The sequence below is a fragment of the Triplophysa dalaica genome, chromosome 12, assembly GCF_015846415.1.
Source record: "Triplophysa dalaica isolate WHDGS20190420 chromosome 12, ASM1584641v1, whole genome shotgun sequence".
Taxonomy (NCBI): Eukaryota; Metazoa; Chordata; class Actinopteri; order Cypriniformes; family Nemacheilidae; genus Triplophysa; species Triplophysa dalaica.
Genome location: NC_079553.1, coordinates 19,790,026 through 19,805,623, shown reverse-complemented (window position 1 = coordinate 19,805,623; position 15,598 = coordinate 19,790,026). Strand labels below are relative to the sequence as shown.

At 39.0% G+C, this 15,598-nt stretch overlaps 1 protein-coding gene across 5 annotated transcripts in view; it reads right to left on the bottom strand.

Moving 5' to 3' along the window:
• Positions 1 to 219: 219 nt before the first annotated feature.
• The window catches only part of otud7b (OTU deubiquitinase 7B), a 31,438-nt gene continuing 16,059 nt past the window's right edge, over positions 220 to 15,598 (bottom strand). The window contains exons 1-12 of one of the 5 annotated variants that reach the window (XM_056762714.1): positions 15,226 to 15,356; positions 11,810 to 11,989; positions 10,913 to 11,083; positions 10,420 to 10,647; positions 9,139 to 9,240; positions 8,446 to 8,573; positions 8,057 to 8,163; positions 7,810 to 7,937; positions 7,407 to 7,556; positions 7,085 to 7,199; positions 5,874 to 5,958; positions 220 to 5,207 (exon numbers count right to left, since the gene is read on the bottom strand). In XM_056762714.1, the coding sequence (XP_056618692.1) occupies positions 3,756 to 5,207; positions 5,874 to 5,958; positions 7,085 to 7,199; positions 7,407 to 7,556; positions 7,810 to 7,937; positions 8,057 to 8,163; positions 8,446 to 8,573; positions 9,139 to 9,240; positions 10,420 to 10,647; positions 10,913 to 11,083; positions 11,810 to 11,894 (2,751 nt within the window). In that variant the 5' untranslated portion in view covers positions 11,895 to 11,989; positions 15,226 to 15,356 and the 3' untranslated portion in view covers positions 220 to 3,755. Of the gene's footprint in view, positions 5,208 to 5,873; positions 5,959 to 7,084; positions 7,200 to 7,406; positions 7,557 to 7,809; positions 7,938 to 8,056; positions 8,164 to 8,445; positions 8,574 to 9,138; positions 9,241 to 10,419; positions 10,648 to 10,912; positions 11,084 to 11,809; positions 11,990 to 15,225; positions 15,357 to 15,598 lie in introns of those variants that run through there. The other 4 variants (XM_056762713.1, XM_056762716.1, XM_056762715.1 and 1 more) reach the window with 4 other exon arrangements.

Below are 15,598 nucleotides of genomic sequence, written 5' to 3'. Positions count from 1 at the left end.
TCTATATCTTGTAGCAAATAGTTGATACCTAATGAATACCTAAAAATGTATTAATGTTAAATTAATGTTTTTTATTATAAATGAACAGTTTGAAGAATATAATTGAACCCCATGTTTGACAAACTAACATATCCTTATACAACTTTTAAATGTACATTTTTAAAATAGAAGATCCCACAATTTGGAAGAATGCAAAATAAAAAGACCAACACAAAAACCTGTGTTTAAATACAATGATAATTTTATTAAAACGGTGCAAAAAGAAAGAGAAAAAAAATCTAACAAAAAAAATCAGATGTTCTTTCCACCAAGATTGCACTGTCACACAGCCTAGGGTCACCCCTCAAACAAGATTGAAATAAAAACTGAAAAGAACCACAAACTGCCCAATACGCCAGAAGTAATGCACAAATAAATCTGCCAGTTCTGTACATGCAACAGTTTCAGTCCAATGCAAATTCGAATATGCTGTTGACTGTAGTTCTGTTACATCCGTGAAAACATACTATATAAAAATAGTAAGATACATCATCATAAAACAAAAAGCCCACTGTAACAAATAAGAGAATTTAGTGTGAAAACTGAGGGTGGACATCACCATCATTTAGAAAATGTACACAAAAATCTAATAAAGTAACTTGCTTTAAAATTGAAATGATGAAATTTACAGTGGCCCGTCTGTTTGACAACAAGCCACGTAGGAAAGAACATCCCAGTTTCAGAACTAAACTTCACAAACGCTTGAAAAATCTTACTACAAATATAGACTCTTAAATCATACCATCTTGTCAGATCGCTGATGGGGAAATTAGTTTGTCACAAGAAACTCAAGTTGTAAGAAGCTTCTCTTGGTCAACCTACAGTAGCCCCAAAATACTAACTCAACCACTGACTCCAACTTGGGTCCTATACAGCATACATTCGTATCTTTAAAAAACACTGTAAAACTGCTTTTGATTTACAAAAATAACTCGAACGCATTTATACAACATTTTTTATTCCTTAATACAAAAATGTTCGCAATCTTATTGAAGTCCTTGAACGACCTCTCCATTTTGTTAAATAAATGGATCCGTTAAAATGAAAGCTACAAGTACAATAGAAGGAGAACATAAACTCCTGCGGAGAATCACTTGTCATTTTCCCCACGTTTGTGCCTTGAAGCTGCAATATTTTTGCAAAAGCTCAATTGACTGGACACACACACAGTAAACACACAAACACGTGCTCACACGCTGAATTCCTTTTCACGAATTAGCAGACTGGAAATCAGATGTCTGGGTGAATATGCCTCACATAAGACAAAACAACTGTTCAATTACATCCACTTATTTGCTTGCATTTATATTCAAATGTGCTTGTCCAAAAACAAACAAATAAACAAAAAACAAACAAACAAACAAGCAGCGTCCTCTCTGTCCCTTATTTACACTGTGAAATAAGCTGTCAGTCTCACTAGGTCACTGAAGATTTCTTGAATTGATACAGAAATAGAGGTAATCGCTGCCAAAAATAACCTTAACAAGTGCGCCATCTATCGGTTATAAGTGTGAATAACACTAAAACAATCATCTTCAAAAATAAAACAGGTTCTCATTTTGCTGCAAAATTTCACTCTGTCAAAACATAATAAAAATGAAGAACCCAAATTGAAAAGGCTTCAAATGCAGGGAGACACCAGATGAAGTCTGATGATGCTTAGATTTGGTTACTTCTTTATTGTGCAAATCAGTAATTTTAATGTTGAAGTTTCGCAAGTCGACATGGTTACACAGATATTTGCATATGACTGAATACATCTGTTTTGAGTGTTTTAGAAGCGGGCGTTCATAGAGACTACATCACCAGTTCTACATCTACCACCAGTGTGATACACTAAAAGTAACTCAAATCAGCTATTCACATGAAAATCACAGCAGCAGCATCCTCGTACAGTACTATAACAGCCCATTTCACATGAGCGATGAGCATTTAAAAGGACTGAGAATGAAAAAGCGATCTTTATTTACTCACCCCATTTTTATGAATATTTTGGCCATTTCCTCAATATATTGAAAGTCGATATGGATGTATCTTGCTCTCTGCTGTACCACATTACAAAAGATATTGTACGCGAGTTATGATAAAAGTATTGTTACATAAAATCAAAAGAGTCATATGGACTCCTTTTAGGTAACTTTGTTCTCTTTTTGGAGCTCAACAGTGTCACCTTCACATCACTGTGTGGTGAATGCCCGAGACATGAGGGTGAGCAAGTAATGATTGTATTTTCATTTTTAGATCAACCAACCCTTTAATACAACTAGCTGGCTTTAACAGGGCCTGTACTGTCTGTCAACAGTATAACAGGTTTGTGAAAAGGTACATCTGTCATAAAATCTAGATGCATGGTGCAGTCTCTAGTTTATCTACTGATGAGCAAGTATCCCTCTGCGTCCACAAATACTGACAATTCTGTATTCAGCTTTACGAATGCAGAAGCAAAGAAAAATATCAATTCAGTTCAACAATCCCCCTGAAGGATTGAACTAAGAGTGAAAAGGCAACTAGGAAAGAAGTGAGCCTGCGCACAACACAGTGGCACCAAATGCTGAACCCTTACCTTTGCAGTCCACACGAGAGGAGCTGCTAACTTCATCCAAAACGCTGTATGATAGCGACGAGAAGCACAGTAACATAACAGTCTATCATTGTCACGTCTAAGGCCCGCACGCACAACATTGGGACATCAAAAAAGTGCTTGGTTTTGTGCAGCTTTGTCATACGTCACTGGGGCGATAATCTTCACATAAAGGAAAAGTGAATTTAAGGACAGCTGACGCCAGTGTTACCCCCCAATATCATCAAGGAACACAACGCTGAATTTGGTGAAGCAGTAATGCCTGAAGGGAACTAAGAGATCGCTTTCAACGTTACCCCTCTGCGAGTACCTTATTTGACTTTGTTAAAATAAACAATATAATACTTTCGCGCTATATCCACGCTATGTACCATTATTAAAAAAATCTAATAAAAAGAGGGGCACATGAGGTGCCTATCTATAAAGTTAATATTAGGATGGGCGATTTTAAAATGTGTACACTTTGTTCTAAATGTTTCCAAACTTCATACGGACATGTGTGAATAAGCAATTGAGGATAATCAAAACCTTTGGCTGTCAAGGTTCAGCTCCACCGCACTTGATTTGAAGTTGAACATCTATGAGGAAGGAAGCTAAAAAGCACCAAAAGCAGACATCTCATTTAAGTCAAGTATGGTTTTGAAACGGATGCAGAAAAAAGTAACAGAGCAAACCAGGTCAATGCGGACAACACGCATTTTTAGGTAACAGTGTGTTGTTGTTCTGAAATCACAATATGGCAAGTCTTACACTGACTGCAGAGTTATCATTTCTACAAACGCAGCAGTCATAAATACAATTTCATGTGCTTAACATGTATTTTTGGGGTATGCATTTGTTCATGTGATGCAAGATAGCTACTATGCTCCAACATCTTTTGTCTGTGCTCTATATTCTCGCCACTAGGAAGAGACAGCCTGACCACGACCAATAAGGGCAGAGCTTGAAGCTCCTGCCTATGAGCCACGGCAAATGTAACGCAACAGCAGTCCCATGGCCATCGTCACTGTCCCCTCATCCACGAGAAAAAGCTGATCTCGTGTTCAAGCAAGATCTACGCAAACAGAATGTGATGTGGCTCACGCAGCGGGCTCCGGTGGAGTCCTTTTAGGGGAGGGCAGAGCAGATTATCCATTCAAAACCTGTGAATAGCTGCCTCTGGTTCTCGCCTCTTCAACTCTTCTCTGTAGCAGTACGAGCAGTAGTAGCCTGTCTCTGGGTGGCCGTAGTAATTGCAGGTTGGTGTTCTGCATCTGCTAGACTGCAGGTTGGCCAGTCCACCTGCGCTGCCTAAGGAATAATGCCTCACAGGCATTGGCCCATTGCGGCCGTCCAGAGTAGTGCGCAAGTCCCGCAAGCCATTTGTGTAGCCTCCTATAGTCAGTTCAGGTGGGTAATCAGCTGGGTCGTGTTCATGGGGAAAAGACGTCAAACAGGGGGTGATACGGGACGGGCTACCCAAAGAGGTCGAGGGTGGGTGGTACTGGGAATGTGGAGGGCCCTGTGCTAACGGGTAGTGTCGTGGCAGTGTAGCGTAAGATGGCAAGCCGGGGTAAGAGGAAGGCGAGCCTCCTGCAAGTTGTCGTCTTGTCTCCAGGTAACCGTGCATATGAACATGCTGGGTGAGTGGGGAGGGAGATTGGTCAATTATGGTGGGCCTAGGGATGGGCACCACACCCGAGTACATTACTGGACTGTAAGAAGAGGACTTCAAAGGGTTGAAAGTTGGAGGCGAGTTGTCAGTAGCTTCTTCCTTGCTTTCAAGACCTCTGTAACCCAGATCTTGCCCCTCCTTTTTCATCTGGGATCCGACGGTCGTCGCGAGACCCCCGGGTGCTTTCCGTTCAGCCTCTCTCTTCTGTTCCTGCTCTGTATGGAAACGCTCTTCTGCGTCCAACAGATAGCGCTGGATCATCTCCTCTTGGAACGGCTGCCGGTTGCTTGTAGTGAGTACTGCGGCAAAGATGTACTTCCTTTCGCCTTGCATAGCGGATCGGAGAATGCCGAGACTAACCTTCACGTCCGAGCTGTATTTAAACGTGTCGCTCTCGGAGCAGTTTCCATTTTGCCGCTCGCTGTTGGAGGATGGTGAACCTTTACCAGAGTCCTCCGAGCCGGTTTGAATGGAGGGACAGCTGTCCTTACTGCCCTTACGACCTCTCAGGGAGCCTTTCTTCTTTTCCTGACCTTCCTGTTTTCCCACACTCCCACTTGCATTCTTCCCTGTCATCAAACCTCCTACATTCTTCTTCAGCTTACTGCCCAGGCTCTTGCCAAAGCTACCCAGCTTGTTGGCAACGGAGTCTGCCCGTTTCTTGTCCTTATCTTTTTCTTTGTCTTTCTTGCCCTTCTCCTTGCCCATAGTGCCGGTCATCCCAGCAGAGCTGTTACTGGACGAGCTCGAGGAGCTGGAAGATCCACCACTCGTTTTGCCCGTTGTACCACTGGTTCCTGCTGCGCTACTGTCTCCGTTTCCATTGGAACTGCTGCTGACGGACTCTTTATCGGACTCTCCGGAGTCTGGCGGGGTGCGGGTATCCTCTCCTGCAGACGCTGTAGGTGATTCTGGCTGGGCCAGTGGGGCTTGCTGTGTATGCAGACAAAAAAGGCTTTAATAGCTTTAATACAAATGCAGACGCGATACAACAATTTTTGGCTGACCTTAGAATAACCTTTTTAAGCATAGTTGATGAATATAAAAGCGATTTGGCACAAACAAATCGTCAAGAATAATCACTGTTTGAAGACACACTCCAAATTACACACTTTAAAAACAAATCTTTGAAACTAGGTAAATTTGTGTTCCCAATAAAAAGGCTTTGTATGCTTTTTGGAAGTTAAGGCTTGTCCACATCGCGCACGTTTATCGTCGACGTTTATCGCCTCATGATTAAACAAAGGGTGCACACCGACTTGGAAAAAGTGAGTCGTTTAATAAAACGACCATTGAGATTAGCGTACACGTGCCTGGAGCTAATAGGGTTACAGTAATACATGACTTGGTGGCGCTAAAGCACAAAACGGTCTTGCTGAGCACACATTGATGAAGAGGAAACCAGATGAATTGAAAGAGTCAGAAGCAAGTTGCGCAGCGCCATTTCTGTTTTTCATTAAGTGCCATCTATGTCAGGGAGTGAATTTCCACGTTAACCTTGCAATAAGCGTGTGAGATTATTGTCCCGGTGTGTACAAGCTTTTACTTTTCACCTAGTTAGTTAAACTAATCTTATTTTCAGCAAAGCAAGAAGCTCACCTGTACCTCTACGGGCAGGGGAAGCCAGGTCACAGTCATGTAGCTGTGCAGTAGATGAAGCTTGGCCTCCAGAGATAAAGTTACACTGCAACCAAACAACAAACAGGTCAAAGCAATGATATTCCCATACAAGCTCAATTTTAACTGCCTTTGGAAAAAAACGAATCACATTTTATGTTTTATTAACAATGCTTAGAAGATGTAGTGCATAAATGAATACTGTCACATACAACCACACCGCTTCTTGTGCATAACCACCTAACCTGTCCTGAGGTAAAGTGATATTTAAGTTTGTTATTTTAAGACAGCACATTTCTAAAAGTGTAAAATGCAGACGCTGTTTTTGTGGAACAAAACTGTACTACAGACGCAATCCTTAACTATTTGAAGACTTCCCAGTCTTCTATTCATAGCAGCAGTTAATCTGCATTAAAGAATGAGTGTTGCTAATCTTGAATGTTTGTCAACGGCACACAGTCACCGCAGGCCTCACAGAACTAATTCTGTCATTATGGTCCGGCATTACTAAACTGTGATGTAAGCGAGTCAGAGCTGAGTCATTTGGCACTGTGTGGTGTCATCAAAATAACCTGAACACTTGGAAACATTCCTATGTTTGTAACTCTCAATCAAATTTGTTGTATGCACACATGACACGTTTCGGATTCAAAACAATGAAACTCAATGGATGGCATTTAATTGTGGCATGCTGTGTCTAGTGTCCAATAATATAACTATTTATATTTATTTAATTTATGTTAATTTTAATTAACATTATTATTTTATTGTATAATAATTGTATTTAATACACGATTTGTTGAATGGGTTCTGCAGTTTGGTCGCATTTACACAACCGTATGGTACATCTAGGAGTTGAGCTTGGTATTGGACTCAAATTCAAAATACTGGAGAGCCAAGTTATGCCAAGTAATGGTTCTTCTTGGTTTCTTTTCATTATTATCAGAAAAAATCTACAGGCACTACAAAGTAAAATCTAATATTTTCATTTATATTATGGCTATGTAAAGACAGTAAAATGCTACCTAGTACCAGTATAAAGAAAACAGAATAACCCACCAGTTTTTTTTCTGAGGTACAAAAATAATGTCTTGTGTGATCAATAAAACATTACAGATGCTATAAATAAAGGCATAAATATGCCTTTATACAGAACATTGTTCAAAAACCAACATGTCCAATGAAATATTTACCTTGCTAGCATCACGTTGTCGTTGTCATCTTTTCCCCATTCCCAATCTGCCCCGGGATCCACGGCAAAGTGCAAAGGCAGCATCTTATGATCAGAGTCTGTCAGAGGGATCACCACTGCGAACAGTTTTAAAAGGAAACACAAATGGTCAGTGGCTTTTTAAATAACACTCCAACTCTAGATGCAATATTTGACTATAGTTTTTTTTTTAAACACTACAGTCTTATGACTCACATAAGGAATAAGCTGCGATTCATTTGTTAGGCAATAATTTACCATAAAAGCTATTAGACTTGCTATATGAAAAACAAACGGCTCCTCACCTTGCTCTTTTGAACTGTCCTTTTGCTCCATTGAAACGAGGGCTGAGAAATGTGCCTGGTCATAAGCCAGAACGAGAGGGGAGCGGTGACACTTGTTGGCAGCTACTTCCAGGGGAAGGTAAATCCCTCCAAATGGGATTGGTGCAAAAGCTAAACAATTGAATAAAATGATTTTTTGCGTTGGTTATCAAAGTAAAAACCACAGCATTATCATGCATTAAAATGATTGAAAAGGAGATATTCCAAACTTCTGTAGCATTTAGGGGATTTCTACAAAAAAATACATTTTTCATGACCAAGAATTCTATATGTAAATGACCACTGTTGTGATTAACATTTGATGACGAAACATAAGCAGATTTTAGTGGCAGGGATTTATCATAAATGTTGGTTGGTTTTTAACCTTCTCCTCCAGAATCCCGTAGCATGGTGTCAGCCACCACTACTATCGGCCTGCGGAGCACATGGGCCAGAACGAAGACGTGAAATTCCTCCAGACTTTCGTACACTGGCTCTTCCTGCGACTCGGCACTGCACAGAACAAAACACATGTCATGAGAAAAATGGTTATCTGGCAGTACCCCAGTATAAATATAAAACTTCCAGTACAAATAATAGAAACAAACAGATAAAATGAAGTTCCAACAAACCCATTGGTGCCATTGGTGCTGTAGTGTATTCTGGGTTCACTGGATGCCAGCTTCAACAACTCATTCCACTCCTTCTGCCACTCTTCTTCGGTGTATACCAGCCCAGACTGCACACAATTAACAAACACACAATAAACTTCTAATTTTCATAATTATATGCCTTCAAGTAGAAAGTTAAACAGCAAATTGCTTAGATTTAAATAACAAACTCTAGCCATTACTGTTATCAACTAGTTTACCTAATGATTCTGTAATCGAGGGATAAATTAAAGAAAACTACAGTGAAGTTTCATCCTTTCCAGCGCACCTTTAACAATGTGTGGATATTACTAGTGTGGTTCAGGCATAAAAATGAGTACATAATAATAATTATAATAAACATCTCCAACCTCTTTGTTCTGCATGGTTTGTTGCCATCTCCATCTGCGCTTTAAAGCTTCTCTCTCCTGCCCATGATCCATCAATGCATAGAGAGATTTTCGCAACATCAGGTCTCGATCGTGGAAGCCCCACATACCTGCATAATAACGTTGAACATCTTAGAGAGCAATAATTAAACGTAAAGGTAGTTTATTCAAAAATGACATTTCTTTTAACATTCTCACATGTTGTTTTAACCCTATGCTATACGTTCTCCCATTTAAAACAAAAGGAGGTATTACAGAATCTCAGTCACCTTTCGCCGTCAGTGCTTTTTTGTCATATAAAGAAAGTGAATGGCTATGGAGACTGAACAGGTTAAAATCTCTATGTCCCTTGAAGAACGTCAAACAGGTTTGCAACAACATGATTTAAATAATGAGAGATTTGGGGGATTTGTTTAAGTTTAATAGTTGACTGCCAGGTTGACATGCCCTGTTTGTTTAAACTACAAATGCAATGTAAATGTGTTTCCGCCTACAACACAATGATGTTTAAATGAGCGGGTCACCAAATTGGACACTGTTCAAACCTGTATTTAGAGTTGTGAATGGATTGTCTAAGATAGATGTTAACACCTTGTGTTAACACCATTGTGACCAGCATCTTTATAACAATCTTATTTGTTATTATTAAAACAATGGTTTAGTTTTCACACTCACCCAAAGAGGCTGCATGTAACAGACAGTTGCCATCTCCACTAGTAGCCAGAGGCAACAAGCTCTGACAGCCGGTTCCCAAACGTGTCCACCAGTTAAGCCTCCCTATGAATTTAAAGGTTATATTTCAATACTTAAATAGACACATATACCTTTTTAGTCGTGTTTCAAAACCTAGAAAGTTTTAGTAAAAAAAAGTCTGAATTTGGTTATAGTCCTACGCTCCGTGACTACTATAAAACAAAGGCAAGCAGTAATAATTATTGTGATAAAGCTGTAAGTTAATTATTTTCCACATAGCACTGGTGCTAGAGAGGTTTAAAGTTTGGTGGCACAGGCCAAACAGTAGTAGCATAAATAGTCTTTTGTCGTCATAAAAAATATTCACGTGCAGTCCATCATGAATAGGCAGGTAACTGAGAAAAGACATTAATTAGTTACATACAGATGGATAAATTAGGGCTGCATAATTTTTAGATTACCTTAACTAGTTTAAAAAAAATCTAAATTCTCTGTTTTTTCTAGTGGTATATTTGTCCACATAAATTACTGTATACTATAGTAAACTGCAGTAAAATTCTTAGATACTATAGTGTTTTTTAACTTTGCTATAGTATACAGTGTTTATCCATTTACTACAAGGGCACTACATTTTTCAATAGCAAATACTACAGTACACTACATTGTTTTTTGTCTGAGTGTTCAATTTAACGGGACTCTTCGGGTCAAGACTTGAGTTTTTGTATGTTTACTGATAGCTTCATTCAAACAGTAAAACGCTCGTAAAATTAACTCTCAGAGCAACTCTGACTAGAGATGAAGTTCATGTATTCATATCCTCATACTTTGCAGACGCAGATAAATCTTCGACCATCACCCCTGTTGAACGTTAAACTGTGCAAATAATTCACTTAGAACAGCCAGATGACTTTCAAATAACAGGAATAAATGCCGTGTCCGTATCTAGTTACATGGACTCAGTGCGGTGCATTATTGATTATTGTCACACACAAACAAGCACAACCACGACAAACGCACTTCACACAAACACGCAGCTTTGTCTAATGGATATATTCTTATTATTCTCCATATACGTCACACTGTTCTTATTCTTTTTTATTTCAAGTTTTTTCAAGTTTCTTGTCCGGTCAGGAAAGTAAAATTCTCTCTCACTTGCCATACAAAACATTCACTTGTCCCGGATAAGCGTTAATGTCAAACTCCGATCCATATATATTGTAAATATATAAAACTCTTAATTGATGATTTAGATAGGTAACTAACCAGCATGCTCCAACGCCACCATCATTGACTGCTCGATAAGATCTCTCTCGATAAATCCGCGAAAGTCCTCCCTGTAGATGGTGAGATCGGGAAGCTGGAAAGTGCAAAGTGGATTGTCTAGAAGCAGCTCGTTGACAGCACCCGTACTGGACATGTGCGAACGGGCCAGAGAGACGATGGTGGAGCTGGCGTGTGAGATCCCCCTTGAAAGTCGCTTCTCCGTGGCTGCTGCCATGATACATATTCAAATTAACTAGAGAATTCTAAACTTATGTAACCTGGTAACCTATTAATCACCAGACCTATTTCTATCTGCCCACCACACGTTTCAATGTGAAAAACGGTGCTTGTCAGGTGACAGCGGGCGAGGCTTGAGATGACAACATATGCAACTAGTGTCATGGTTTGAGTAAGTCATTTACAAAAATGATAACTAAACTGCTTGAGAATTAAGTTCAGGCCATGCACATTAGCTTTCTAGTACTTTGTTTACCTTGCACAGCGTCATCCTGGCGATGTAAGGGCGGTCGTGGTGTTCGGGCCATCTCCTTTTCACCAATGGGGTAGTCTCTCTCTTCCGTAAAGGTGCCCGACAAGTTACCTGCGTGCACTTGTCTGAGCTGCTCAAAGTCACTGAGTGCAGCCGTGAGGTCCCAGTTCTTGCCTGTGAGATATGAAGTATGTCAAAGAATATAAGAGGTCAAAGTTCCACTGCACTGTTGTTGTAGAGATTAAATGTTAACCAAACGTCATTATGGTCAATGACACATTCCCCTATAGCTGTCTGTGTACACACTGGCGCGAACTGACTGTCAAGCTTACATACTGCAGAACTATATATTTATAACCCGTTCTCTTATCAGCATAGAGTGTTGCTAGGCAACATGCACGGGTTAGTTAAGGCTTTACCTTACTGCGCATTTTTGTATAGACGCTTAAGCCACTGGTTTTTGCCCTCCTGCAGTTCATCATAAAGAAGGCTGTCCATCCCTAGGTCTGGTAAGTATGACAGAATATTGTGTGTTCTGCTATGGAGTTTATTCCACTATGTGATATATCCATAGTATAACAGCAGGCAGGAAAATATTTTACTACATTTTATTCTCTTTTTGATAAAAAAGCGTAATATAACATGAAGCCGTTTTTGCAATGATGCAGTGAATCCTTTTTGTGGTGAAACATCTTATTGACATATTGTCTACAAATTTAATCAATCTAAAGAATTTAACTAAAACTACATTATTTTAATAACTATACCGAGATATATAGTATAGCAGTTATATATCCCCACCTCTACCATTTTACACTAAAAGACTGATGCCTCTCTGAAAGGCAAAAAAGACAAGCCAGATAGAAGGGCAATACGGAGAACAGGATGGCGCCAGCTCACCCTCAAGCAGGTCTCTGGCCAGTCCAGGTTCAGCTCCAGTAGAACGGACAAAGTCGGACAGGACTGCGTCCATATCCAAAGTCATGTGATCATGAATTTACAGTGCAGAAGGGGACATCAGGGGAGAGAAAAACTGGAGAACAATTCTCCCTCACTGCAAAAGCACTGTTCTGGCCACACCTAAAGAGAGGCAGAAAGAGAGAGAGAGAGATCATTAGAGAGCCCATGCTCAAGTTTGGCTTAGTGCATGCTATTGGTGCACATTACTGGAGATCTGTTGACTCCAGCAGTCACATGTCTTTCCTGTGACCTCTTCTGTTGAGCTCAGCTGAACACTGAAACCTTCAGTTTGAATGAAAGAGTTTGCAATTGATTAAAGGACGACTATAAGAGTACAGATTGTTTAGAAACACTTTATCGCTCAAAATTATGTTATTATGTATAGGGCTGCAACTAACGATTATTTTAATAATCTATCTATTGATTATTTTTTCGATTAATCTGATAAAAAAACAAAAACAAGAAAAGCATTCATTTTCAACCCTTTATTCAAAACAGAACTTAAATCTTCCGAAAGTGCACAAACATGTTGCTCCTTGATCATCCCTGAGCGGTTATAATAATAATAAATATAATAATAAAATAAAATAATAGTGTTGAGTAACACGCTTGCCAAATCTTTTTTTTTTTTAGTAAACTGCCACCTGAGCTGCTAGAACAATTAATAATTTATAAAAAATAAAGAACAATTCAAATCAGAAAATTTAGCAGGATTTGTTTGAATATCAGAACTTGTTCTCTAATCTACACTGCAGACGCACACACTAGCAGATGCACAAACTCTCACAGGACAGTTTTGTCCTGTTGTCAGTCCATATATCAAAAAAATCTTAAATCAAGATACATTTACTAGACACATGAAATAGCATAAGAAATTATGTCTTGTTTTCTGAAAAAACACCTCGAAATTAAGTGATTGTTTGCTTAAAACAAGGAAAATTATTTGCCAATGGGGTAGGAAAAATAAATATCAATGAGATATAATCTCAAGCAGAAGTTTTAAGCATCACCTAATTTTCTCATGCCATTTTTCTTGTCAAGTAATCTTGATTCAAGATTTTTTAGATATTTGGACTGGAAATGAGACAAAATTACTAAGTAAGAAAAGCTTTTTTTTTAGAATAAAAATGTGTCTTTAGTCTTGCGATGCAAAGTAACTATACCAGCCCTGTTTTACTACTGTTATTAACCAGCTAACGCTAACTTGTCAAGCTGGATAACGAGTACACACCAGCACCAGGGACATTACGTTCCTCACTTCAAAACTGAACAAAAGTACGATTCTGTGACTTAACCTGCTGTTGAACTCCCTTCCTCCTCATCAAAGACTCAAACATATTTGCGTTTCAGGTGCTGGATCATTGCCGTGGTGCCTCCGTGCCATGCCATGTCGCTTTAGCATATTTTGCAGTTAACACACTTTTTCTGTTAATTTAGTGTGAAATGCTCCCACACCTTGGATGACTTGTGTCGCGCGGATTTCTCTGCCTCCGCCATGTATCTTTCCTCCGCTCGTTTATTTTATTTTTTTCTCCGCCCTGTCTATGAGGCGACTCTGCTAGCATCAGTGCGCGAGAGAGACCGAGTGTGTTCACTCCGCGCTCAAATATAGTTTTTTTTTATTATAATCAAACGTCTCCGCGTCGCGTGACACAACGAATCGATTATGAAATTCGTTGCCAACTCTTTTAGTAATCGATTTTTATCGATTTAATCGATTCGTTGTTGCAGCCCTAATTATGTAAATATTACCATATTACCATTAAAATAGCCCAATATTAACATAAAAGTAGCATTTTTCATATTTTACATAATGTCATATTTCATTATCTTTTTTAAACCCCACTGCATTTTTCTTTATTATTTTTTACTGAACCTTACTCATATTATTTTAAAATGCCATGACACGAGGCAGGGGATATGTGTATATGTATGATTAGCTTTATCTTGTTCTTCTTTTATTGGGCCCAAAGAAAAAGCTTTTCTACTTTTCATGCGATTCCATATAATAATGATGGTAAATTTGATTCTCACCCAAGCCTCTATGCCAGCTAAAGAAAGGAAAATGGTGTTTGTTTCTAATTCTTACACAAACAGCAGCAACAGTACACAAACAAGTATCGCATGACAATTATTATTATGATTCATGATGACCAATAACACCTAGCTTTGATAGGATTCTTTAACTAACAACCACAACATTGTGGAGTCAATCAAATGCACTTATCCTGTAAATGCAATCATTCCGGCATGTTTTGAAGGCAGCCCAAGTATCAAAAAGTGTCAGCTTATGGGGTAAATCCATTAAAGTATACAAAGCATGTTGTTTGGCGACAGTAACCAAAAAAATAACAGAAATCCCAGGATGAAAACAATGCAGGAAACAGTGCAGGAAAACCCCAGAGGAGCATCACAATGGCACTACACTACCTATAATGCTTCTCCCAGCAGAGCAGCTCATTTGAGGCAAATAATTACTGATGTAGAGTTAGTCAAACCTTTAAGGGAGACAAGAAAGTGTCATTCATATACTCCTGAACAGGAAAGTGCAAACAAAGCAAACTACCTTTTTTACCAGAGTAAAACCAGGGATTTCAATTAACATTAGCACACTTACAAACTACATACTCTTATTTATTAATTACCATGTATCCATACTGTGCACCACACGGTATAACACATTTCTATGTGTCCTCTCGACCTGCAATCCATTGTGAATAAAGATATTTATATTTATTCATACAAGTGTGTGCTAAATAACTGTTTGTTTCCAAATGATAGCTTGTCCTAGCAATGTGATATACTCATGTGTCACACAAACATAGCAAACCTAAGAAATTTGTGTGAAATAGAAATTAGTGTTTGAATGTTTAACATCCTATTTTTAACAACAGTCTTCTCCATTGTAGACTGTGATATGTAGTATTGTATGTAAAACATAAACAATGACACGCTGCTGTAGATCATGTTTTACAAGTTTGCTAACAAATGTCACCTGTGATAAAACGCTTGACCCCAGACAGAAGAATATAATCACCCCTCCCTGATGTTACGGTACTTCCTTAGTCAGTGCTGGCGTTCCATCCCTTAAAACTAAATGCTCATGACTCATGATTCCTTGTCTTTCCAACCGCTACGCCCAACAAAAAAGCAGACGTCTCTCTGTGCCTCGACGGGCATAAAGGGCCTTTTCAGCGAGGGAGCGCTTTTTCTCTTGCTTTGATTTTGCAAGAGCTGTGCGAACAAAGACATGCATGGCAAAGCAACACAAACAAGCAGAGAAGCTGATTTAAAATCAATGCTGAAGATCAATCTAATAATCAAAACTGCATCGTTTTAAGAATTTGTGGACATACCTGCAAAATACAGCGAATCAGACTAATCCACTGGGTGGGATAGGATTAGTGAGTAAACACTGTTCTTATCAAAGTTCAAAAGAGAAATGGTGTTAATTAAATCCTGAATGACTCAGCCAGTAGCTTATAACTTACTCTTGCAAATGTTTAAAAAAAAAAAAAACTATGGGAATGAAGTGAGTCAACCTGTTTAAATGATCTGACAAAAACACATGCAACAGCGGGTTCAAAGGTCCAACCTCCCATAGAAGGTCACAAGACCATCTTTTAGAAGCCAAAAGCAGAGAAATCACCCAACAAACAAATGCGCGAAGCAAAATGGGCTAGGACTGTTTTTGTATACAAATATATTTTTATTTTCAATTATGATTAA